We start from the raw sequence: 26,622 nt of genomic DNA on the forward strand, positions 1-26,622 counted from the left end.
ATCGTGTGAAAGTATCTGTGCGTAGACTTTTCAGCCAAACTAGGTGTGAACCTCCGCTGAAACCACCCGCCCTCCAACCCCCCCACGTCCCCGCCTGAGAAACCTACCTCCTTTTTGTCGTGTGCGGGAACATGGTTAAAGTATTCGCAGGCCTGCCAGAACAAAATGTTTTCTTCACTGAACTCCTTCCTTAGAAAATCCTAAGGAAAACACCATTGATTAACCGTCACACAGTCATCAGAAGAGGGCCAGTCAGCGGCGGGGGGACCTCCCCTTCCTGTGCTATCTCCTCCCCACTTTACTCTGATTTTCCCCCTTTCACAGAAACCAGAGGTGCCAAGCACCTCTCCAGAGCTCCCCTGAAGATAAACCCAAAGGCTGGGGACGCCCGAGGAGCTGAGCATCCCTCCCGAAGTGGGGCCGGGCTCACAGGCAGCTGCTGAGGGTTCACGGAGGCCCTGACACAGCAGAGAGAGGCTCCCTTTGACCCTGGAACTGAGTGTCCGGGGCTGAGGCAGGAGGAGGAGACACTTGCCCTGCCTGCCCAGTCCTGCTCGAGGGGGTGCCTGCTGCCCATCAGACTCACGGAGAAGTAGCGAACGCCGAGCGGGTCCTGCAGAAGGCGCTCGAAGGACACGGCCCAGCTGGCCACTCTCCGCTCGCGCAGACGCCGGCAGCTCTGCACGCTGGGCAGGCTGGCATTGCTGCTCAGGCTGTGGTTGCTCACGCAGTCCTTCAGGTCAGCGCCAGTCAGCTCTGCGGGCCACACACACCTCGCTCACTGCGGCCCCTGCCCTCCCGCCCGCCGCCTCCCCAAGCTGTCCCCTCTGGGCGGGGGGGAGCGCCCACACTGCCGCCACGCTGTTCGGGCGCCCGGGGACGAGACGGAATGCACCTCCTGCGGCAGAGGTGCACCCCGACAAGGGCGCCCCCGGGGTCACGGCCGACCTGGCTGCCGGTGCCACAGGGAGGGAGCACTGAGTCCGCGCAGGGTCCCGAGGCGCCTGGGGCCGGGGCCAGGTGATGGTGGGCAGAGCAGAGGGCAGGGGGCACGGGCGGGTTCCCAGGACCCGGAGAGGCACACACATCACTCAGCACGCCGCGGTGCCCAGCAGGGAGCAGGGCCCACGCACACAACTGCCTGGACCTGCTCTGCTGGAGCCCGACACACAGAACCCCAAGAGGAGAGCTCTGCTTCTGCATGTACTGGCCGGAAACACACTCGCCACATGCACTGACACACTCACAGGCCAGCTCACACCCACACACTGACACACTCACAGGTTCACACACACACACTGACACACAGGCCAGCTCACACTCACACACTGACACACAGGCCGGCTCACACACATTCACGGATGCACTCACAGGCAGGCTCACACACACACACTGACACTCTCACAGGCTGGCTCACACACACACACACTCCCCACCCCTCCTCCCTGGGGCTGGGGTCCTGGAAGACCCCACGGCTCCACGGTTGACTGAACCTCAGAGATGCTCACCCCCCGAGTCAACCTCTCCTCCTGACACACTTCCCCACGTGTGCTTTATCAGATCTGGACAAAACCGCGTGTGGAGGAGTGTGGAGGTCCGTGAGGACAACTACATAAGACAGAGGCAGGACCACCCCCCCCACCGATGCCAGACACGCTGCACACGCGTCCTGAGCGGGGTGGGCGCGGCGGCTGCTGCAGGAGCGTCCACTCCACCCACAGGACACCCCGGTCACAGGGAGCGCCGCGGGCCAGCGGTGGCACAGGACACCCTGGTCACAGGGAGCGCCACGGGCCAGCAGTGGCCGCCTGGACAGTAATGGGGCAGGGCTCTCCCAGCGCGCTCCAGAACAAACCCCAAGCAGACCAAAGATTCAGGCGTGAACGGTGAAGGCAGAGAAACACTGGAAGGGAGCATAGGAGAGCCCTCCGAAATGCCAAGTGAGGGCACCCAGAGCCGGGGGACAGACTCGGAGTCTCCGTGTGTGAGCACAGGCTGCGTGGTGCCAGCGCTGGCCGCGTGGGGGCGGGGCCCGAGGGCACAAACGCCAATCCCAAGGTGAGCCGTCCCTGAGACGGGACACACGGTGAGCAAAGCCAACACGCGTCTGAGAGCGCGGCTTGAGGGCAGGCCGTGACGAGCTCCCCGCGCGCACTCAGTGTGTCCAAGTCTGCGACCCCGGGGACTGCAGCCCGCCAGGCTCTCCTGGCCATGGGATTCTCCAGGCAGGGATACTGGAGGGGGTTGCCATGCCCTCCTCCAGGGCATCTTCCTGGCCCAGGGATCGAACCCGTGTCTCTTACGTCTCCTGCAATGGCAAGCGGGTCCTTTCCACCAGCGCCACTGGGAAGCCCTACAACTTCTCATCTCAAAAGTTCTGCAACGTGAGCGGTGGTTCTTTTACAATATATACACATTTTGAACCATCGCTGTACACCTGAAACAAAGCTGTCTGTCAACTACTCTCAACAAAATAAAGTAAATCTCAGTATGTAAAAAACATTGCAAGCAAAGTCAAAAGACAAGCAAAAAACTGGAAAATACAAGTAACACATTACACAGTTGAAGGACTAGTTTTCTCTATCTTTAAGAGCAACTAAACATCATAAGAAAAAAGATCAAGACGCCAAAAAAAAGCAGGAGAAGAGCACAGTCAGTCACTAGGCAGGAGCTCGGGAGGACCCCACCCCATGGGGCCAAAGCGACGGGAACCGAGAGCCAGCGTCGGGCCGTGGGGGCTGAGCCAGGAGGCTCTCCTGCCGCGCTCCACGCTGAGAAATGGCTGTCCTCATGAGATGAGCAGTCTTCCTGAAAATACGATGGACTGTGAGCACCGAGACGCTCTCCAGCTTTCCTCACTTGAGGCCACGTGGCTGAGCTGAGAGCTGAGGGGTGCACAGATGGAAACCGACCTGAGAAAAGCCTTCAGTGAGGATGAGCACGTGAAGACACACGGCTCGCAGCCGGGGTGGCTGGGCGCCCGAGCGGCAGGACAGCCCCCAAGGCAGGGCCAGCGGGGCCGGGTGGTGGACACCCGGGCCGTGTGGGCTTCACCCTGGGGGGCAGCGATAAGCAAGGGAAGGGCAAGATGGCAGAAAATATTTCCAAACAAGGCAAACGACAAGGCTTAATCTCCAAAATAGAGAAGCAGCTCATACAACTCAACAGCAAACGACCCGATGGGAAAGTGAACAGAAGCCTAAACAGACATCGCTCCACAGATGGCCTGCAGACGGCCTAGGGCTCACAAAAAGGTGCTCAGCATCACCATCAGGGAAACGCACATCAAAATTACAAGGTGTTACCTCACACAAGCAGAATGGCCACCATCAAGACATCTACAAATGATAAACGCTGGAGGGGGTGTGGAGAAAGGGTGTGTTGGGAACGTGAACTGGCGCTAATGTTACGGAGAACAGACTGAACTCGGATTTGGAACGGCACGTGCACCCCTACGTTCACAGCAGCCAAGACATGGAGGCCGCCTGGGTGTCCTCTGACAGGCGCGTGGGCACAGAGGACATGGCACACACACACAGTGGAATATTATTCGGCTGCGAAAAGAACAAAATAATGTCATCTGTGGCAACATGGATGGACCTAGAGATTATGACACTAAGAGAAGTAAATGAGACAAAGACAAATATCATGTGACGTCACTTACCTGCAGAATCTAAAATATGACACGAACGGACTTGTCTGCGAAACAGACGCATGGACACAGAGGACAGTCTCGCGGTTGCCAAGGGGGAGGGCTGGGGAGCGGTGGGTGGGGGGCTGGGGGAGGGCTGGGGAGGGGTGGGTGGGAGGCTGGGGGGAGCAGATGCAAGCAACTTTGGAAAACTCAGCAGTGGCCATAGGACTAGAAAAGGTCGGTTTTTAATTCCAATCCCAAAGAAAGGCAATGCCAAAGAATGCTCAAATTACCGCACAACTGCACTCATCTCGCACGCTAGCAAAGCAGTGCTCAAAATTCTCCAAGCCAGGCTTCAGCAGGACGTGAACCAAGAACTTCCAGATGTTCAAGCTGGATTTAGAAAAGGCAGAGGAATCAGACTGCCAACACCCACTGGATCATAGAAGAAGCAAGAGAATTTCAGAAAAACATCTACTTCTGCTTCACTGACTATGCTAAAGCCTTTGACTGTGTGGCTCAAAACAAACTGGAAAATTCTTAAAGAGATGAGAATACCAGACCACCTGACTTGCCTCCTGAGAAATCTGAAAGAGGGACAAGAAGGAACAGACTGGTTCCAAATGAGGAAAGGAGTACATCAAGGCTGTATATTGTTACTCTGCTTATTTAACTTATATGCAGAGTACATCATGTGAAATGCCAGGCTGGATGAAACACAAGCTGAAATCAAGATTGCTGGGAGAAATACCAGTAATGTCAGATATGCAGACGACACCACCCTTACAGCAGAAAGCAAAGAGGAGCTAATGAGCCTCTTGATGAAAGTGAAAGAGGAGAGTGAAAAAGTTGGCTTAAAACTCAACATTCAAAAAACGAAGATCATGGCATCTGGTCGCATCACTTCATGGTAAATAAATGGGGAAACAATGGAAACAGTGACACATTTTATTTTCTTGGGCTCCAAAATCACTGCAGGTGGTGACTGCAGTCATGAAATTAAGATGCTTGCTCCTTGGAAAAAAAGCTATGACAAACCTAGATAGCATATTAAAAAGCAGAGACATTTCTTTGCCAACAAAGGTCTGTAGAGTCAAAGCTATGGTTTTTCCAATGTATGGATGTGAGAGTTGGACCATAAAGAAAGCCAGGCACCAAAGAATTGATGCTTTTGAACTGTGGTGTTGGAGGAGACTCTTGAGAGCCCCTTGGACTGCAAGGAGATCCAGTCCTAAAGGAGATCAGTCCTGCATATTCATTGGAAGGAATGATGCTGAAGCTGAAGCTCCAATACTTTGACCACCTGATGCAAAAAGAGCCAGATGCTGGGAAAGATTGAGGGCAGGAGAAGGGGACGACAGAGGATGAGATGGTTGGATGGCATCACTGACTCAATCGACATGTGTTTGAACAAGTTCCAGGAGATGGTATAGGACTGGGAAGCCTGCTCTGCTGCAGTCCATGGGGTTGCCAAGAGTCGGACACGACTGAGCGACTGAGTAACAGTAACAACAAATGTGTAGAGTGGGTGAACGACGTGGCCACTTGCACAGCGCAGAGAACTATATCAATATCCTGTGATAAACCAGTGAGCAAGAGCATTTTTAAAAGAGAATGGACATATAAGTGTGTGTGTGCGCGTGTGTATGTGTTGGTATGTGACTAAATCGCTTTGCTGTACAGCAGAAATCCATACAACATTGCAAATGAACTATACTTCAATAAAAAATATTGGAAAAAATCATCACATCTATGTTAAAAAATAAGACAAGTAATAATAATAATAGTAACAGAAGGGACCTGGTCCTCCTGGCTGCCCGTGGAGAGGGGCCCTGAGCGCTGCCCTGGCAGAGGTGCGGCTGAGCGCACTGTGGCCTGGACGGTGGGTGGGGAGGGGGGCGCGGGCGGGGCTGAGAGGACTGCAGGCGTGGACTGTGGGGAGGGGGGAGAGGTGGGCAGCAAGCCGCAGAGCAAGCAGCTGCACCCTTCAGTGTGAGAGCTTCTGCTTGTCAAACGCGAGACGTCTGGATTCCAACACGGAGCAGGCACGGAGCAGGCGCACAGGGCGGGAGGGAGACGGGCGCGGGGCCCACGCTGCAGGTTTGCGGAGGGATTGAGGGAAGGAGAGGATGAACGCTGAATACATGTTTTAGGGGAAGACGACCCGTACACTGACTCGTTTCTATTAAGACTTGGCAAATACGAATCGCTTTTTAGGACTCACAGATCAACAGGTGTCACTTTAAAAGTCTCATCGAGGGCTTCCCTGGTGGCCCGCGGTAAAGAATCCAGCTGCCAACACAGGAGACACAAGCTCCATCCCAGATGCGGGAAGACCCACGTGCCTCAGAGCAGCTACAGAGCCTGAGGTCCAGAGCCCAGAGCCGCATTTATGGAGCCCACGTGCGGCTCACCACAATGAGAGAAAGGCCGGCAGCTATAAAGACGCAGCACGGCCGAAAATAAGTAAGATTAGTTTTAAAATTCTCATCCATAAAGACACTTTACAGTCAGAATAAAAGGAACCTCCTGGCCCTTGGTGTGGACCCGGTAGGTCAGCGGTGCACTCTGGGGTCTGCCTTGACGGACTCTTGGCGGGACCTGGGCGGTCCCCGCATGAGTCTTAGGGGCGCTGGCATCCTGCACAGGAAGATGGGGTAGTGGAGGGGTCAGGGAGGCTGGGGGGCTCTGCCTGCAGACAGAGCCCCCCCAGGAAGTCGCTTCGGCTGAAAACTCCTGCTCGCCTGAGGGGCGTGGGGACCCACAAGGTCAGAAAGGGGCCCCGCACCCGCACCGCCCCATGAGCCCCTTCTCGGTCTGCAGGAGACACCCCCCTGCTGCAGGTTCTGGGACCCGAATGCCTGCTCCCTGGGTCTCAACTCTGGCACCGGGGGCTTGGAGGGTGGATGGCAGAGACCATGCAGGAGCACCCCAGGGCCAGGCCACGCCGCCCCCGTCTGCGGACCTCAGCCAGACCTCAGGGAGCCAGCACCCACTTCAGAGGGGAGAATGAAACACCCCGGGCCCACACAGCATGTGCATACGGTTCTTGTCACCATAAGACCTCCTGGTGAGCCTTCGCGTGGGACCCGCCGGGCGGGTGCAGAGCCCCTCGGGGACGACAAAACCCAAGCGCGTCCGTGTCCACAACACACACAAAGATCCCCTGGCCTTTGACATCCATTGTCAAATTCTGAATTTCATAATTCACAGCACCTTTCCGCTCTCAACACACGGAAAACGATGCACATTTGTGGCAGGACTGCCCTTGAACACAAGTGAAATTCCTCCCAAGGCCAGGATTCCCACCCCAACTCCAAGGCCAGTACAGTCTCTGGGGAGTCCGGTGTTTGGAAAACCCACAGGCATCCTCCAGCCCAAGGGGAAGACCCTGTGGCAGAGCCCGCCCTCCGCCTGCCAGCCCCGTGGGAGAGCCAGCCTCCCGCCTCCCAGCCCAGCTTTAGAGACGCTGCCTGGGCTCTGTCCTCACTGTGTTTTTTTTTTCTCCCTTTCAATCAGTTTGAGTCAAAGAAACGCTTTCCTGGTGAGGAAGTTTACGAGGTCTGTCAAATTTGCTGAGAACGGGAATGCCACGACCCCTACATTGGCTGGACGAGCACGCAGGCTACCCTCTGGCGAGTGCCTTGAGGCCCGCCCCTGTATGAACATTTCGTGGGTAATTCTGTAACTCGAGGCCCTCTCCCATCATTATCTCACCAGAATATCTCATCCACCATAACCTCCAGCACTGTAAAGACTTAAGTCCCAGCTCACGGTCAGGCTGTAGGCTTAACGGCCACCTGCCTGGGAGCCGACCCCCACCCCCGCACACATACCTGGAGCCCGCGCGGTCTGCCTGCCCCCGCCAACCACGACAGGGCGCAGACCAGAGGGACTTTACCTGGGCAGAGCTGATAAGAGCCACTGTGATGCCACTTAACCAAATACTTCCAACCATTCACCGCAAACCACCCCTCTGAATCCATACCAGGCTCAGCCGGCACAGCCCCTGGGGCCCCGGGCAAAGGCTGAGGCCACACACAGAGACATTGCTCCTGAGCTCGGCTCCCCGAGGAGGCAAGTTAGTGCACTTTCTCCAGAGATGCCCGGCCCCGGGCTGACAAGGGCGAGTCTCTCCCTTCAGCGAAGGGAGAAGGAGGCGCAGTACACTTAACACAAAGCCTCACAAAGACGCATCCATAATTCAGAGCAGACCTTTCGCCCGCGGCTGCGAGGAGCCTGAATTATTTAGCAGGCGGAGCAGCTCCCAAGGCTGCTCTCTGAGGCTCCAGGGCTGGAGCTGAAGCCCTGGGGCTTCGGGGAATCCTTTCTGTTAAACCAGCAGTGGTAAAGGGAAAACAGATGTTCCACAATAAAACTCTTATTTCCCTATTAACAAAATTTCAGTCTCATAAACATGAAACCTGTCTGTAATGAGAAGGTGACCACCCAAAGCTCACAGCGTCAGGAATAAGCCTTCCCTAGGTGATACGCAGCCAGCCCAGACTGAACCACTTCTAAGCCCTCAGGAGCACTGTGAGGTCAAAGCAAAGCACACACGTGGCTGCGGGGAAGGCTCTGCTCACCAACACGGGGGTGGGGGGTCTGCTCCGGACTCGGATGGACACTGCAGCATAAACTGGGAGACGCTCTGTTAAACAAGACGTCAAATCAGTCTCAGCGTCCTCCAAGGGGACAATTCGGGGAGAGGCTAGAAGGCCGCAGCCCAGCCCCTGGGAGCCACCTTCGCGGCAAGCCCTTTCTGATCTCAAGTTTCCAAGGCGCAGCCATGTGCCAGCGAGAAGGCGGCGGAGCTCAGGAGGGCAGGTGCGGAGTCGGGCCGTGCCCGCCGTTTGTCCGAGGGCTCGGCCACGGGTATGGCTGACACCCCCGGGGACAGGACGCTGGCTGAAGCACGGAAACACCTCCCCTGGCACCCCTCCCTTAGGGCCACAGGTGCCACCCTGTGCGGGCAACTTTTTGTTCTGGTATAAATTAGAACTTGCGAGAGTTACAAACACAGCAAAAGGGCCCTTCTTGTGCCCTTCACCCCGATTCAGCGGCGTCTAGTCCTTCCCTGTTGGCTGTGTGACCTCTCCCCGATCCTGCTCACTCCCTCCCCTTCTTGTCTGAACACAAACGCTGGTAGCTCGTCCCAAACCGGAGATAAAGCTGGAGCCAGCGTACCTCTGGGCCCCTGGACACTTCGGTGTGAATTTCTAAAGAGCAGGACATCCCCTTTCATAGCCAGAGCGCAGCCATCAAAGCCGGGAAAGTCACACCACGTGAGTCCCCGTTTCATCAACAAGGCCCTTTCTGGCTACTTCCCGGTCCAGGGTCCAAGTCAGAATTGCTCAGGGCTCGGGCCTCTTTAAAAGCTCCCGGTCCCTCTGTTCCCGAGACGCAGACGTGGGCCTGTTATGTGTGCATGGCCCTCAGTCTGGGCCGCCTGGTGTCCCCTGCTGACCTGGATGGTGCCCCGCGTGTGGGTTCTCCTTGTGTGTCTCTGCAGGAGGGTGGGGGTCAGCCCATCGCAGGTGGCGTTGGTGTTGCTGGTCAGGGAGCCAGGCTGCTCCACAGTGGAGGCTCTCACATGGTGGACGGAGCCTGCTCCTGCATTTCAGCATCCAGGGGAGACTTCCTGAGGTCGCCGGTCCTCCTCCACGCAACTCTGCGAGAGCGTCCCTTCTCCCCACTTGCTACAGCTCATTCATCTACATCAGTATGCACTCAGCGGGCCTGTTTCATCCAACGGCATATAATCCACAAACACCTGACCTGTTTTTCTTTAATGCTCGGCCTTCCTTGAAGCTGGTGCTTGGTCCTTCTGGTAAGTCCTCGGCATGCACCGAGCGCCTCTTTATTTTCTGGTAGAAGACACACGTGCGGGGCTCATTTCATACTTTCCCTGCTCCAGCCCAGAAAATCAGTCTTTGCTCCTAGGAACCTAGTTCCTTTCACTGAGGAGTGGTGTTTAGACACCAAGATCTGGACACAAGGGCTACTCATTGCTGCTGGGGAGTTTCATTGCTTCCTGGTCCTTCCATCAGACAGACCTAAGAAATACTAACACACATACCCACACGTGCCTATGATACACAGTTCAGTTCAGTTCAGGTCAGTCACTCAGTCATGTCCGACTCTTTGTGACCCCATGGACTGCAGCACACCAGGCTTCCCTGTCCATTACCAACTTCCAGAGTTTACTCAAACTCATGTCCATCAAGTTTGGTGATGCCATCGAACCATCTCATCCTTTGTCACCCCCTTCTCCTCCCACCTTCAGTCTTTCCCAGCATCAGGGTCTTTTCTAATGAGTCAGTTCTTCCCATCAAGTGGCCAAAGTATTGGAATTTCAGCTTCAGCATCAGTCCTTCCAATGAATATTCAGGACTGATTTCCTTTAGGATGGACTGGTTGGATCTTCTTGCAGTCCAAGGGTCTCTCAAGAGTCTTCTCCAACACCACAGTTCGAAAGCATCACTTCTTACGCTGAGCTTTCTTTATGGCCCAACTCTCACATCCATACATGACCACTGGAAAAACCATACCCTTGACTAGACGGACCTTTGCTGGCAAAGTAACATCTCTGCTTTCTAACATGCTGTCTAGGTTGGTCACAGCTTTCCTTCTGGGTGAACACACAGGGGCACATCTATTTATTCATTTCTACCTGCTCACATCCACTGAAGCCATGAGTTCACAGTGACAGCTCGAGCTCCGACCCAACGCCAGGACATTCTCCTCTGCCGGTTCTGTAACTCCGTCCCAGCAGTGGAGAGCTGGGCTCCCACGATTTTTGGTGTATTTACTCATTTGCTGGAGCACACAAAACATACTTTAAGAACCGATAAACACACGCTTGCCAAAAACTAAACCACTAATGAGAGTTTGGTCTTTCTTTACAGTTTTTGAGATAAGATCCACGTACAGTGAAATGTACAATCTTGGGCGCAGGACTCTGACAGTTTTAACGTCATATCATTTACTTTTTAAAGCCTGTGCTTGCCAGTGAACTGGTCCACCCTCCAAACCGACCAGACCTTGAGAATACCTGCCACACGGTCCCTGCAACGGTGCAACTTGGCTCTGGGGGGAACCCGGGGGAGACTCGCGCCCACGCTGGTCACTGTGGCTCTGGGCGGCATCGCGTGATACACTGCATGGACTTGAGTATCATTATGCCTTGGTTTCCCTTATTAGGGGAAAAATGAACAACTACAGGGCTTGGGCCAAGAGTAGATCTTTACACCGTGCATCCAAATATTGAGAAAATGTCAAAGAAGCTAACGCACTGTTAGTAAAACTCTTCAGACGACCTGGAAGGCCAGCATGGACTCAGAATTCTGGGCCATGCCCGAGTCCTGCACCATGAGGCGGAGGCCCGGGAGGGCTGCCTGCCCTCAGCCCAGCCCTCCCTCCCCCGCCGCACCCTCATCGGCCGCGAGCTCACGTCTGCCCCGTCCTGCCCAGGCCCTGCAGCAGTCACCCGGAGCGTGTTTGCTTCAGTCCCCAGCTGCAGCCCTGGTATGCTTTATAGATGTGAAGATGCAGCCCGTCTTTCCTCGAAGAAACCGCACAGGCAACCCCCATGAGTGGCCAGGCCACTGGGGAGGAAGAGGACACGGGTAAGAACGGGCAGGACGGACCTCAGGCTGCATCCTGCTTGACCTGGTGCAGCCTCGGGCAGGCAGCCCAGCTCCTCTCGGTGAAAGGCCTGCCCCTGTTTAGAGCCCTGCTGACAATTAGAAGGTGTGCAGCATCCTTGCATGCACCTGCCAGGGCCACCAGACACGTGCGCCCACACGGCAGAAACCTACATCTGAGACCCTCCTGGGGTCAACGTCAGAAAAGTCGAGTTATAACTATTCTGGCAGAAAGCAGCACAAACTCCCTGGGTCTGAAATGACACAAGTCCTTCTGGAGACTGAAATGCCAAGCAGATGGGGGTGAGACGCTGGGAGAGCTCGCGAGGCCGCGTGTGGGCAGAACGGCAGCCAAAAAGGGGCAGCGTGGGAAGTGGGGTGACACGCGGAGGGGACGCTGTCACTTGTCACGTTGAGGGCCCAGGACGCGAGGCGCGGAGATGGCAGCCGCGGCCACACGTGGCTGCCCACTAACCGGCACCTGACCACAGAGGGCCCCCGGGACGCACCAACAAGAGACAGGGGACGCTTTTCAAAGAGGAGCCCTAAGCAATTTCGTTGATTTGAATGGAAAAACTTAACATTATTCACTTATAAATTATTTTGTGAAGTTAATGTATTTCATTTCAGTGATTAAAATCATATACTCCATGAAGACCTCCCTTCATTTGGGTGCCAAGGGCCACACGCGAAGCTTAGACCCCCCACTGTGGCCTGACCCTGTCTGCAGGCCACTGCTCAATGCAGAAGCCCAGGGACCCCAACTGGGGGCTCCACAAGGGAGACTCAAGCCGGGTGCTGACCCCACGCTCAACTGAGGCACAGAGACCACAGCCACGGCTGGGCCCGGGTTTGCATGGAGACCACATCACTGGGCACCAGGTGCCCCCCAGGACAGGGGTCGGCGGGCCAGCCAGCAGAGAGGGAAAAGGGTCCAGGCTGTGGGATCACCTGGGTGCCCGCGCCTGCATCCCCCCCAGGACAGGGATCAGCGGGCGGGCCAGCAGAGAGGGAAAAGGGTCCAGGCCGTGGGTCACCCGGGTGCCCGGGCAGGCGCCCCCCGGCCCCGCAGGGAGGGCGCTGAGTGCAGAGGAGCCACTGAGACAAGGAGAGGCCAGCTCTCACCTCAGGTGCAGCCTGTGCGACTCTGACCTGGGCTCTGGGACAGCTAGATTTCACAAAACCTCGATACTGAAGGCAATACGTCAGGTGCAAAACTAGACAACACTTGCGGCTTTTATGTGATTTTCAGATGCAGCAATCAGATTTAATAAAAAGCCATTTATCCCAGGCTCACAAAATCTGGTCACCAGGCTGGCTCCTGCTCCATGGGGTCTTCAGGGCCCACGTCCCGCTCCCCCCGCCCCCCACCCGGGGAGGCAGGCAGCTCTCCTGCCCCTTCTCCTGCGGGAGGTGGTGCTGACGATGCGTGAGTGTCCCAAAGCCCCCGCCAGCGGCCTGGCTGTCTCCAGTGGGCGGAGCAAAGGCAGAGGTGACCCACACTGAGGTAGCACCTACGCAGGGAGCGGTCTGCAGTCTTCAAAAGCAGCATGAGTGTGAAAGGCAAGGGCAGAAGGAGGAACTCTTCTCCTGGAGGAGACAGAAAAACCACGGCAAGTAAAAGCAAAGTGTGATTCTGAACTGGATCCTTTCATTGTAGAGTTGAAATTTACCACGGATTGGTGAAATGAATAGACTGTGAGGACAGGATCATAGTAATGTATCGGCGTTAAGTCCATAATTTCAACAGTTGTATTTTGATTTTGCAAGAAAATGTATTCCTCTGGAACACTTTAATACTCTAAAGTATTCAAGATGATAAGCGCATCATATCGGCAACTTACTTTCAAATGGTATAGGAGAAGTTCTTTCTGCTACAGCTGCAAATTTTGAGTCTGATATAGTTTCAGACTAAAAAAATAATTTACATGGTGCAAAAAAAATAAAGGTTAAAGTGCCCACCTGGCTGGTGTGCCCTCTCTCCCCTCACTGGCCCTGGGGGTCACTCAAGCCTAACTCTTCCATGGAATAAGTCAAGATCGGGGCTCCACCACACCAGGAACCAACCATTCTTCACGCTGCCATCCTAAAACTGGACGGGACACTAAGATGGACATTTCAACATATATTTGTTTAAAGTCTGCTTTGTGGCAAGCTACGTCTGAGGAGCAGGAGTCTCCAGCCCAGCTCTACCTGACGCAGGTGAGTGCTGGACACAGCACCCCGACTCCTCCTGGCTGGGCAGGGCGCTCTTCCTTCTGCAACACTGCAGTCATCAGTCAGCTCAGTCGCTCAGTCGTGTCCGACTCTTTGTGACCCCATGGACTGCAGCACGCGAGGCTTCCCTGTCCACCACCAACTCCCGGAGCTTGCTCAAACTCAGGTCCATCGAGTCAGTGATGCCATTCAACCATCTCATCCTCTGTCATCCCCTTCTCCTCCTGCCTTTAATCTTTCCCAGTGTCAGAGTCTTCTCTAATGAGTTGGCTCTTTGCATCAGGTGGCCAAAGTATTAGAGCTTCAGCATCAATCCCTCCAATGAATATTCAGGATTGGTTTCCTTTAGGATTAACTGGTTTGATCTCCTTGCTGTCCAAGGGACTCTCAAGGATCTTCTCCAACACAGTTCAAAAGCATCAATTCTTCAGCGCTCAGCTTTCTTTCCAATTCTCACATTCACACAGGACTACTGGAAAAACCATAGCTTTGACTCTACAGATCTTTGTTGGCAAAGAAATATCTCTGCTTTTTATTATGCTATCTAGGTTTGTCATAGCTTTTCTTCCAAGGAGCAAGTGTCTTTTGATTTCATGGCTGCAGTCACCACCTGCAGTGATTTTGGAGCCCAAGAAAATAAAATCTGTGACTGTTTCTGTTGTTTCTTCATCTATTTGCCATGAAGTGATGCAACCATGATCTTAGTTTATTGAATGCTGAGTTTTAAGCCAGTTTTTTCACTCTCCTCTTTCACCTTCAAGAGGCTCTTTAGTTCCTCACTTTCTGCCATAAGTGTGGTGTCATCTGCGTATCTGAGGTTATTGATATTTCTCCTGGCAATCTTGACTCCAGCTTATGCTTCCTCCAGCCCGGCATGTCGCATGATGTACTCTGCATAGAAGTTAACTAAGCAGGGTGACAGTATACAGCCTTGACGGACTCCTTTCTCAATTTGGAACCAGTCCTTTGTTCCATGTCTGGTTCTAACTGTTGGTTCTTGACCTGCATACAGGTTTCTCAGGAGGCAGGTAAGATGGTCTTTTATTCCCATCTCTTGAAGAATCTTCCATAGTTTGTTGTGATCTACACAGTCAAAAGCTTTAGCTTTAGCTTTTTAGTCAATGAAGAAGTAAATGTTTTTCTGGAACTCTCATGCTTTTTCAATGATCCAGTGGATGTTGGCAATTTGATCTCTGTTTCCTCTGCCTTTTCTAAATCCAACTTGAACATTGGGAAGTTCACGGTTCACATATTGCTGAAGCCTACTTTGGAGAATTTTGAGCATTACTTTGCTAGCGTGTGAGATAAGTGCAATTGTGCGGTAGTTTGACATTCTTTGGCATTGCCTTTCTTTGGGACTGGAATGAAAAATGACCTTTTCAAGTCCTGTGGCCACTGCTGAGTCTTCCAAATTTGCTGGCATATTGAGTGCAGCACTTTCACAGCATCATCTTTTAGGATTTGAAATAGCCGAGCTGGAATCCCATCACCTCTATTAGCTTTGTTCATAGTGATGCTTCCTAAGGCACACTTGACTTCACATTCCAGGATGTCTGGCTCTAGGTCAGTGATCACACCATCGTGATTATCTTACTCGTGAAGATCTCTTTTGTACAGTTCTTCTGTGTATTCTTGCCACCTCTTCTTAGTATCTTCTGCTTCTATTAGGTCCATACCATTTCTGTCCTTTATCGAGCCCATCTTTGCATGAAGTGTTCCCTTGGTATCTCTAATTTTCTTGAAGAGATCTCTAGTCTTTCCCATTCTATTGTTTTCCTCTATTTCTTTGCACTGATCACTGAGGAAGGCTCTCCTTGCTATTCTTTGGAACTCTGCATTCAGATGTTTATATCTTTCCTTTTCTCCTTTGCCTTTTGCCTCTCTTCTTTTCTCAGCTATTTGTGAGGCCTCCTCAGACAACCATTTTGCCTTTTTGCATTTCGTTTTCTTGGGGATGGTTTTGATCACAGCCTCCCGTACAACGTTACGAACCTCCATCCACAGCCGGGTACCAATGGCACAGGATGCTGCCAAAACTCCTCAACCAGGCCGCTGGACCATTCTGTAAACCCACAGCAGTCACCGTATACAGGCATCATAACAGTACTGCGACAAGGGTCTTCCCTGGCGGTCCAGTGGTTAAGACTCCGCCCTGTGGAAAACAAGGGAATTCCAGAAAAACATCTACTTCTACTTCATTGACTACACTGAAGCCTTTGATTGTGTGGATCACAATAAACTGTGGAAAATTCTTAGAGACAGGAATACCAGACCACCTGTCCTGCCTCCTGAGAAAACTGCACAGAAGCAGCAGAACTGCACACGGAGCAACAGACTTGCTCAAAACTGGGAGAGGAGCACAAGGCTGAATGCTGTCCCCCGCTTATTTAACTCACATGCAGAGTACATCATGCAAAACATCAGCTGGGTGAAGCACAGCTGGAGTCCAGACGCAAGAAGTATCCACAGCCTCAGGCACGCAGATGACACCGCTACAATGGCAGAAAGAAAGGGGAATTAAAGAGCCTCTCGATGAGGCTGAAAGAGGAGAGTGAGAAAGTTGGTTTAAACTCAACATTCAAAAAAAAAAAACAACTAAGATCACGGCATCCAGTCCCATCACTTCATGGCAAATAAATGGGGAAAAAGTGGAAACAGTGACAGATTTTCTTGGGCTCCAAAATCACTGCAGATGGTGACTGCAGTCATGAACTTAAAAGACACGCACTCCTAGAAGGAAAGCTATGAGAAATCTAGGCAGCGTATTGAAAAGCAGAGACATCACTTTGCCAAAGCTGTGTTTTTTTCAGTGGTCATGTAAGGATGTGAGGGCTGGACCAAAAATAAGGCTGAGCACCAAAGAATTGATGCTTTTGAACTGTGGTTGGAGAAGACTCTTGAGAGTCCCTTGGACTGCAAGGAGATCCAACCAGTCCGTGCTAAAGGAGATCAGTCCTGAATATTCATTGGAAGGACTGATGCTGAAGCTGAAACTCCAGTACTTTGGCCACCTGACAGGAAGAGCTGACTCATTGGAAAAGACCCTGATGCTGGGCAAGATTGAAGGCAGGAGGAAAAGGGGACGACAGAGGATGAGACGGTTGGATGGCATCACGGACTCAATGGGCATGAGTTTGAGCAAAGTCCAGGAGATGGTAAAGGACAGGGAAGTCTGGTGTGCTGCAGTCCATGGGGTCACAAAGAGTCGGACACAACTGAGTGACTGAACTACAGGATATTATGTACAACACAGGATACAGCCAATGCTTTGTGGTAACTATAAACGGTGTATATCCTTTAAAAATTATGAATGAGTGTATTGTACACCTGTAATATATAATATTGTAAATCAACTATATTTCAATTAAAAAAATAGAATGGGGGCTTAATTTTATCAGATACTCCCTTTACTCTCTATTGTGACAATCATATAGTCTTACCCCTTTAATCTATTCATACAACACAATCTGCCTATGTGACTGTGATATTACCTTGAAAGTTGAAAGTTAAGCTGAAAGTTAAGTCGTTCAGCCTTGTCCAACTCTTTGCGACCCCGTGGACTGTAGCCCACCAGGCTCCTCCGTCCATGGGATTCTCCAGGCAGGAATACTGGAGTGGGTTGCCATTTCCTTCTCTGGGGGATCTTCCCGACCCAGGGATTGAACCCAGGTCTCCCGCATTGCAGGTAGATGCTTTAACCTCTGAGCCACCAGGGAAGCCCGTGTGATATTACCTTACTGAAATGTAAATCCCATGAAGGCAGGGACTTTGTTCACCAATATATCCCCAGTGCACAGAACAGTTTTTAGAAGAAAGTAGGAGCTCTAAAAATAACTGTTGAATGGATGAATCAGATGCATTCATAATCAGATGCATTAGTATAAAGTTATTCATAGAATTTTCTGGTAACTTTACTTCTCTGTTGTATTTGATGTCACTTTGTCTTCTTTCTTCTTCATTCTTGATACATTTTCCCTCTTTTCCTTGGTCATACTTGCTGAAGACTTCTTTTTTTGTCTTATCAGTTATATACTGTTTGTTTTGTTTGCCGTTTTGTTAATTTCTAATTTATCCTTATTATTTCGTTAATCTTAATTTGAGTTTGTTATGCTTTCCCCACGTTATGTTTTTATGTTGAAAGCTTATTTCCTATATCTTCCAACTTTTCTTTTTTATAATATATATATTTAATACTGCAAAATTTCCTCTGAAAACCACTTTGACTATATTCAATGGTGTTAATGTATAGCTCTGTAATCATTAAACAGTTCTAAACTGTGTTATAATTTCCATTTTAATTTTCTCCTTGACCCATGGATTATTTGGAAATATAGTTTTAAACTGTAAAACATACAGATTATTTTGTATTGTCTTTTTTTCCACTGGCTTCTACTTAATTACCGGAGAAGGAAATGGCACCCCACTCCAGTACTCTTGCCTGGAGAATCCCAGGGACGGGGAGCCTGGTGGGCTGCCGTCTATGGGGTCGCACAGAGTCAGATACAACTGAAGCAACTTAGCAGCAGCAGCTATTTAATTACACTGCTGATAGTAGATGTGACCTGTATGCTATAAACATATTTTTAATTTGTAGGAACTGCACTTCTGGAGTAGAATATTGTCAACTTTGGTAAATACTCCATGTGCCTTTGGAGAAAAAAGTATATTCTCTACTGGGTGTAATATATATGTGTGTGTGTATAAAATGTAATACATGTGTGTATATATATATATACACACACATGTAATATAAGTTGTCTGAAATACTCTGTGGTCTAATTCTCTTTCTTAGTTTCTGGAAAGGCATAGCATAGCCTTCCCCTAAGAATACCTGTCCGCGTTTACTGCAGTCCATTTAACTTTGTTGATAAGTGAGAGACTCTTATTTTTGGTGCATATTGCCTGCTTTGTTCTTTTTATAGGTTTTTAACTTGAATTATTTTGTGTGATGTTATTGTCGCCATACCAATATTCTCTTTTCTTAGAATCTACACAAGAAAAAGATTAATTTCATTTAATTTTTTCAATCTTCCTGTGTGTTTTAATTTTGAATTTTAAACAATCTAAACGGAGAGCTTTTCTCCTCTGATGCCGTTTCCTCCTTCCATTTGCCCTGTGTCCTGTCCTGGATTCTTCTCTCTGCCTAGTCCTTCTAGGAAGTCTTATCCCCTCCTAGAGCCACTTCCACCGGAAATGCAGTGAAGACAGCAGCAGGGATGCTAACATAAACTGGCAGCTCCTAATCACGTGCGTGCACGTGCTGCTCCAAGGGCATCGCGGCTCTCACAGTGACTCTGCACAGCGGGTCCCAGTGCCCACATTACAGAGACCTGAGCCGCCCGCACCCGAGACTCGCCGAGCGTCCCGGCGCCTCTCACGACGCCGTCCCCAGCCGTCCTCTGCTGCCCACTGATCGCGCAGGGTTGGGCCTCGTCTTTTCTTATGACCTCCCACCACTCAAGCCTCCCACAGCACTAAACCCGCCCGCCGACTGAAAACCCCCAGCTCACACTTCCAGGCCTGACCGCTTCTAGCATCCACACTTACTCACCCCACTCTCGACAACCATGGTCCCATCTGGAGCCTGAGAAGCATCTCCAGAGTCACAGGTCCAGAGCAGAGCGTGTCTTCCTGCCCCGTTACCCGTTTCTCCCAGGCCTGCCCCTCTCGCCCCGCTGATGCCGTCACCGTTGCCCGTGGAGGTCTCTTCGCGGGCACAGCACCATCCTCTCCAGGGCTCCACAGCCCCAGCGGCTCCTTCTCGGCTTCTTCCTGGCTCCTCCCACCCCCAGACTCACACCAGGGGTCCCCTCAGTCCACCGGCGGGGCTTGGCTCCGCTTCCACACGCAGGCCCCTGGTCCGACCAGGCCCTGCCGCCCAGCTCGGCAAGTCCCCCAGCGCCCGTGGGCAGCAGACCAGCCCAGCCATCAGCAGAGGCAGACACGGCCTGTCCACTGGCCTCTCTCGGATAACTGGTCACCTTACACACAAGTCCCCACAAAGCCTTATACGCTACAAGACTCTCCCTCCCTCCTCTGAACAACCGCGTGTCTGAGGGCGACACACGGGCCCAAAGTCAGCTCACCTCCTGCCGGTTTTAGATAGTGGTAGAGGTTAACTCATCTAAAAGGGATGGCTGTTTAAAAGGCAAACAAACCCAGCCAGATTTAGCATTTACTCCTGGGAGAATGACCTGAAGATTTTTAGAAAACAAGACAGAATGAAGATCACAAAGGTACGGTCACAAAACAGAAAACCCAGCTGTCCTAATATCAGCGTGGCTTGTGCCACCATTTCCAGCGAAAGCATCACACACAAATTCCAAAAGGCCTGTGTCTCCACCAGCTCAGACAGAACGGTGACTCTGGAAAACCGCCAGCAACCCACTAATGGCTCCAAAATGTGCAAATAAATGCCATCTCAAGACTACACCAGCAGACTTCCGAGTGCAGACAGACGACAGTAACCACGACCCAAGGTGCCGATCCAACAACACAGCGACCAGCGGAACAGAGGCCAGAAACAGACCGCAGACATGTGACCACCTGACAGATGCCACGCCTGCTCGGTGGGCAGAGGGTCACCTTTTCAACAGATGGAACTGGGCCACCAGCTTCACAGGGAAAATGAAGCCGGTCCCCTAATTCACACCATACAAAAATCAGATGGCCAGAGGTTTCACCGTGAAAGATAAAACCTTCATGGTTTCACCTCTGTGGTGAAGGGCAACCGCTGCTCTAAAGGATATAAAAGCATCAGAAAAAAAGGAAAGTGATGAGAAACTCACGGTCATCAAAAGAGCATGAGGAGACTGAACAGCAAGCTGCAGGGAGCTCACCTGAGCATATGAGCCCAACGTGAGAATCAATCCCAGGACACGTGTCAGCACTGCCCACAAACCAGTAAGGAAAGGCAGATGGTCCATGAGGAAAATGGGCAGAGGCCCCGCTCGGGCACTTCATAAGAGGGGACATGCCAGTGACCAGCAAGACACGAACGGTGCTCAAGCCACCAGTCGTCACAGGCCTGCAAGCTAAACCAGAACCTAGCGCCGTCCACCATCTCCAGGAGTGTGCGCAAATTCACGTCCACTGAGTCAGTGATGCCATCCAACCATCTCATCCTCTCTTCCCCTTTTCCTTCCGCCTTCAGTCTTTCCCAGCATCAGGGTCTTTTCCAATGAATCAGGTCTTCACATCAAGTGGCCAAAGTATTGGAGCTTCAGCGTCATCATCAGTCCTTCCAATGAATATTCAGGACTGATTTCCTTTAGGATGGACTGGTTGGATCTCCTTGCAGTCCAAGGGACTCACAAGAATCTTCTCCAACACCACAGTTTAAAAACATCAATTCTTCGGCGCTCAGCTTTCTTTATGGTCCAACTCTCACATCCATACACGACCACTGGAAAAACCATAGCTTTGACTATGCAGACTTTGTTGGCAAAGTGATGTCTCTGCCTTTTAATACACTGTCTAGGTTTGTCACAGTTTTTTCTTCCAAGCAGCAAGTGTCTTTTAATTTCACGGCTGCAGTCACCGTCTGATTTTGGAGCCCAAGGAAATAAAGTCTGTCGCTGCTTGTGCTGTTTCCTCCTATTTGCCATAAAGTGATGAATGTAAAACGTAACTGTGTGTAACATTTAATCGCCCGGCTGTCAGATACTCTCCTTCCTAGATGTGTTACCTACATTTTATAAATCCAAACTGGCCAAGCTGGCATCTCAGGTCACGAGTGAGGGCGCCTTGCATGTGCCCTCAGCTCCCGTGGTCGGTGGGGGTCGCTACGCAGACCCTGACCTGTCCAGGAGGGGCTGGCGCTGCCCCAAGGAGGGGGATGGAGCCAGGAGCGGGCCGGGGCGGGGGCGCTGGCTCCACGTGCCCCGCGGCCTCCTGCCACCAGCAGGACACACGCCGGGAGCCCGGCCAGGCCTGTCCGCCCCACGTTCAGCCACATCTCCACTGTCGGCTCTGGACGGGAACTCGTCGCTGGTGTCGGCAGATTGCAGGAAGCAGGAAACCACACCAGGACTGTCAGGCTTTGCTGCTCTTAAACCTCTGAATGGAAGCTCTGAGCACCTCACACGGGGATGGGAGAGAGGACCAGCTCTCTCCTGGGCCAGCAGGAGCCACACGCCAGCAGGGCTCCAGGCTGCATTGAGAAGGCAGGAGTGACGGGGTATGAGGTGTCCTGAGGGCTCCTGACCACAGCCCGGCATCGCCAGAGTCCCCACACCTCGGCATCACCACCCACAGACCAGCCCAGCACCTAACTACGCCTCTGCTCTCTCCACATGGTGCTAGACAAGCCAGAAATCCCCCGAGGGGGCGGGCCCCCAGTTTCCTCCCGTCAGAGGAAGGGCACTTCCTGGGCCCCCTGAGGTCTCTGGAGAGACACTCCTCGGTATTCTGGGAGACTTCAGCGCTCACTGTGAAAGTCAGCAACAGCACAAACGAGGGGCTGCAGGCCAGGCGGCTGCCCTGACTCCCAGGAGCTGATCGCCTGCAGTCGTCCTGGGCTGTGCCCAAGCTCTGCCTCTGGGAGGGCGACACTGCGGCTCGCCGGTGCCGGTCCGCAGAAGCTCAGAGCTCTCAGGGCTCCAGGGCCAGGCGTGTGCTCATCACGGGCTGCTCAGTGCCGAGCTAAGCGGTGGACACGCCAAGGACAGGCTGCAGGTACGAGCCTGGGTTCTCTGGGTGGCGAGGCTCGCTCTTACACTACAGGTAACGGGCGGTCACTGAAGCTCTTTGTGCAAGAAAGTGTCATGACCTAAGGTTTGCTCTGAATTTTACAGGCTGTCATGAGAAGGCTGTATCTGGCTAAGACGGAGTAACTGAGACAGGACATCCCCTCCTGCCGGTGACATGTCACTACAAAACGAGGCAAGACACACGCAACGATGGCTTTCAAAGTCTGGACTCTGGTTTCTGGTGGAAATCAACATGGCAAGCCCTGAGCTGCCCGGCTGTCTGCCAGGAGGCGCTTTCCACACGCCCGCACAGGGAAGGGGAGCTCATGGAGATCACAACTCTTCACTCAGCGGAAGAGACCAGAGAGTAGGATTAGGCCAGGCCAGGGTCGCTGGATTCGCAGGTGCCGGGAGGAAAGAGCAGTGGAGAAAGCAATCTGGGAGACCCGAATCTGTTGCTGAATTCTAAGCCGTGCACACACAGGATGCAGCCCTGGGAGGTCAGGAACAGCAAAGCTGGGAGCTGCAGACTTCATGCTCCCAGAACTCGCCCAGGTTTTGAGATTTCTGAGTCCCCAGTAGCTCTGGCTGAATACCTGGCCTTCGAAGGAGACCACATGTGTCAGCCGTAAGCAGTGGGGCTAAGCTTAGAGTGAAAGCTACTTTAGATCTGTCCTTTTAAAAAGCCTAAAAACAAGCCTCAAAGGGATAAAGCCAATCCCCAAGTAGCCTGACAGCCAGCTAAATCAAACCCCCACACTCTTCAAAGGAGGATAACAAAATCAAACACCCACTGGAAAATCACTAGCCAAGGAAAGATGCAGAAATGAGAGCCACACCCAGGGGAAAAATCAGTCAGTAGAACATACCCACGAAGGACAGTAAGGATGAGTCTGCAGATACAGACTTGAAGACACTCTGAGATGCTGTAAACGTGCTCAAGAGTTTAAAGGAAAGCATGAACTTATGAGGAGAGAAGTGAAGGGTTACACAAGGTCAGAGAAGGACTGCTGGAAATAGAAAACCAACCTCTGAAGCAAGAGTCCCCAGGAGGGAACCAATGGCATATTAAACACTGAAGAAGAGATCAGTGAACCCAAAGCAAAAGAAACTATGAGACATGAAGCACATGGAGAAGAAAAAAGGCTGAAACTGAGCAAGCCCCAGTGGCTTGCAGGAAAAGCCCAAGCCCCTAGAGCGGGAGAAGAACGAACAATCTTTGACCCTCAATGCACCCCAAGTGGCAGGCACACAAGACCCACCCAAGACTCTCCATGATTAAGCTGCTGAAGGTCAGCAAGAGAGAAAACCTTACAAGTAGAGGAGGCAGACCCAGAGGCATCCACTCTCTCCTCACAACCACAAAAGCGCCCACAGAGAGCCCTGGAGACAAGCCACTGAGCCCTCCCCAACCTCAGGGTCAGCTTTTAGATCTCTTCCCCTCAATGACTTGGGCAAATCAGATTTTCAACCCAATCTGTGTGATACTTTCTCTCAGCGACTCCACACGTATTCTCCCGAGAGTGAATCTAATAAAAATGTCAGACCACGTTGAAGGTTCTTGGGTAGAGACCTTCAAGCATTTAAACCAATATTAATTATTTTAGTAAACTCTTCATTGAAGTGGAACACGTACCCCGAAAGGACACAAACCCTGAGTGAATACTCGTGTGAGGGGGGAGCTCAGGCTGCGTGCGGGGGGAGGGCTGCAGGGCAACCGCTCCCGACGGGACACGCGGCCGCTAAGCCGTCCTCACACTGCCCTTCAAGCCACGGCTCCCTAGGAGACGCCGCCCCTCGGCAATCGAACGGACCATCCCTTGCAGCGGAAGGACACACACCCGGGTCCAGGCAGGGCCTCTGAGGAAGGACGGGGAGTGGACAGGAGGGACACAGAGCGGACCCTCTCCACGGGGACAGCAGCATCGCGCAAGAAAGGCCTCAGGCAAACACGCCCGAGTGTCAGCAGCGTGGCTTCCGGGGCGAAGGTGTGAGGCCACTGGGTTATGACTTCTGAACTTCTGTTTGCTGGAAACACTATAAATAATTACTAATAAAAACTCTCTAGCAGAACTTGAAAGAAGCACGTTGCAAAGAATCTTGGCAGAAATCAAGATTCCATGCTTCTAAAAGCGAAAATCTAAGTCTGACGCGTATTTACAAAATACTTAGTACTTCAAACCCTATAAATACGCTATGTTACTCTGGGTATAATTTTTAGGTTCAAAGCAAACCATAAGGAATGTGACATATTAAACCAAAATAAAGACGTCTGCTTTAAACAACCCCTCTCACACAGCAAATTACAAATTACCATTCCATCTCTACTATTTAGCAAACATTTTTGAAAATGAGCAATTAGGCTGCACTGTTTTTCTGACGAGGAAAATATGAGTTCACCAGAATTCTACACAAATCCTACCACGGCACTACCCTGGAACCTTTACATCAGTCTTTCTCTTTTGTAATGTTTGAGAATGCAAATTCATTTACACAAACAAGAGAGGCTGTAGTACTTGACATTCTGAAGAAGGGGGCAGTTTAACTCCCTCAGCTATTAACAGGCCTGCAGGCCTCGCTGCCAGGCCCACCACAAGAGGCCAGGAAGCAGCCTGGCCACAGGGCTCGCTGCTGCCCGCCACCCACCAGGCAGGGGAGGAGATGTCATGAGTGAAGACGAGACACAGAGAGAGGCTCCAGCCCGTGAGCTTCCCTCCAGGTGTGGTCCCGCTGCAGGCCCATGTCACTGGGCTGGGGGGACAGGCACCCCACCAAGGAGCTGCGGGGGAGTCGGCCCTTTCCAGCAAATGCCCAAAGGCACCAGGGCTCCTCTGTGCATTGATGTAGTGTCTCACACGGGAAGGTGTTAAAGGAAAGACCCGCTAGCCAGCACCTGAAGTAACGAGCCCTTCTGGAAATCACAGTTTGCCGTGAATGTAAGGCGCAGGGAAAGCGAGTGGAGGGCTGGGGCTGGACTTGGGCGGGTGGCGGGAAGCACCCCCAGCCTGGAGGCAGGGAACGGGGACTCCCGGTTGGATCTGACCCAGATTCTGCTCAGCACGGTTCCCTGGGTGGGTGTCCAGCAGGTCACAGAGCGGGCAGAACCCTGGCAGACGGGGCCCGGCAGCCAGGCCCCTGAGCTGGGTGCAGCCCCGGCCAGGAGTGTACAAGCTCTTGGGGAGGAGCTAGGCCCTCCAAGTGCTCTGCCCGCCCAGGACACTCACCGCACGGCTCCTGGAGGAGCAGGAGGACAGGAGGACCGGGAGCGCCACTCGTGACCACCCACTGTCCTCTTCCGCTTCCTACTGAACGTCATTTCAAGACAGGACCAAACAAACCAGCAGCCAGCAGCCCCCGGGTGAGTGTGGGCACCTGAAGAAGAGCCAGACTGCTTCCCGGCGGCCAGCACCAGTGGACTGGAGCGGAGGGACTGCAGATCAGCCACCGATCTAGCAAAGCAACCAAAACAGAGGGCATGGTCTGAGGCCATTAGCTTCAAACAAGAAAAAGAGGAAAGGGGAAAAACGCCAAGAAAAGGTAAAGTATAAGAAGGTTCTGACAGGCTCTGTGTCTGACCCACCCCCGAGCCCCTGGCAGGCGTCCTGGGAAGCAAGGTGCACCAACCAAACTCTAAGCATTCCAACCACGGCAGGAGAACAGGGATGATGGGGAAAGTCAAGGACACACCCTCGTGCGTAGAGCCCAGCTGGTGCTGAGGGGCTGGCTGAGGCAGGAACGACAGGAGCCCAGCGCTGTGGTCTCTCTGGGCTCAAGAATGTCTGTGGCAGAAAGCACAGTGATGGGCTGTGGGGCCTGCGCACACCCACGGATGGGAGGACGGGAGGACGGGCTGACAGGCGACGGGCGGGCTGGCGGGTGGATGGATGCATGGAGGGATATATGGGTAAGTGGATGAACGGTGGATGGAGAGATGAATAAGTGGGTGGATGGGTGAATGGATGGATGGGTAAGTGGATGGATTGATAGATGAGTAAGTGGATGGATGGGTGGATGGATGGATGGATGGGTGAGCCGACAGATAAAGGAAGGTATATAATATGCAAAAAACAAACACAAAGTCTGGTCTGGAAGAAAACATAGCCTAAAGAACTTTAGAAGTTTTTAAAGAGACAAGGAATACCAGACCACCTTACCTGTCTCCTGAGAAACCTATATATGGGTCAAGAAGCAACAGTTAGAACAGAACATGGATCAGTGGACTGGCTCAAAATTGGGAAAGAAGTATGACAAGGCTGTATATTGTCACCCTGTTTATTTAACTTCTATGCCAAGTACATCATGCAAAATGCCAGGCTGGATGAATCACAAGCTGGAATCAAGATTTCTGGGAGAACTATCAATAACCTCAGATATGCAGATTATATCACTTTAATGGCAGAAAGAGGAACTAAAGAGCCTCTTGAAGAGGGTGAAA

At 52.3% G+C, this 26,622-nt stretch overlaps 1 protein-coding gene across 1 annotated transcript in view; it reads right to left on the reverse strand.

Moving 5' to 3' along the window:
* RGS12 (regulator of G protein signaling 12) overlaps positions 1–26,622 on the reverse strand; it is a 116,089-nt gene that overhangs the window by 20,501 nt on the left and 68,966 nt on the right. The window contains exons 5-6 of the mRNA XM_055589233.1: positions 587–756; positions 108–200 (exon numbers count right to left, since the gene is read on the reverse strand). Coding sequence (XP_055445208.1) covers positions 108–200; positions 587–756 — 263 coding nt within the window. The remainder of the gene's footprint in view (positions 1–107; positions 201–586; positions 757–26,622) is intronic.

Source organism: Bubalus kerabau, chromosome 7 (genome assembly GCF_029407905.1).
Source record: "Bubalus kerabau isolate K-KA32 ecotype Philippines breed swamp buffalo chromosome 7, PCC_UOA_SB_1v2, whole genome shotgun sequence".
NCBI lineage: Eukaryota > Metazoa > Chordata > Mammalia > Artiodactyla > Bovidae > Bubalus > Bubalus kerabau.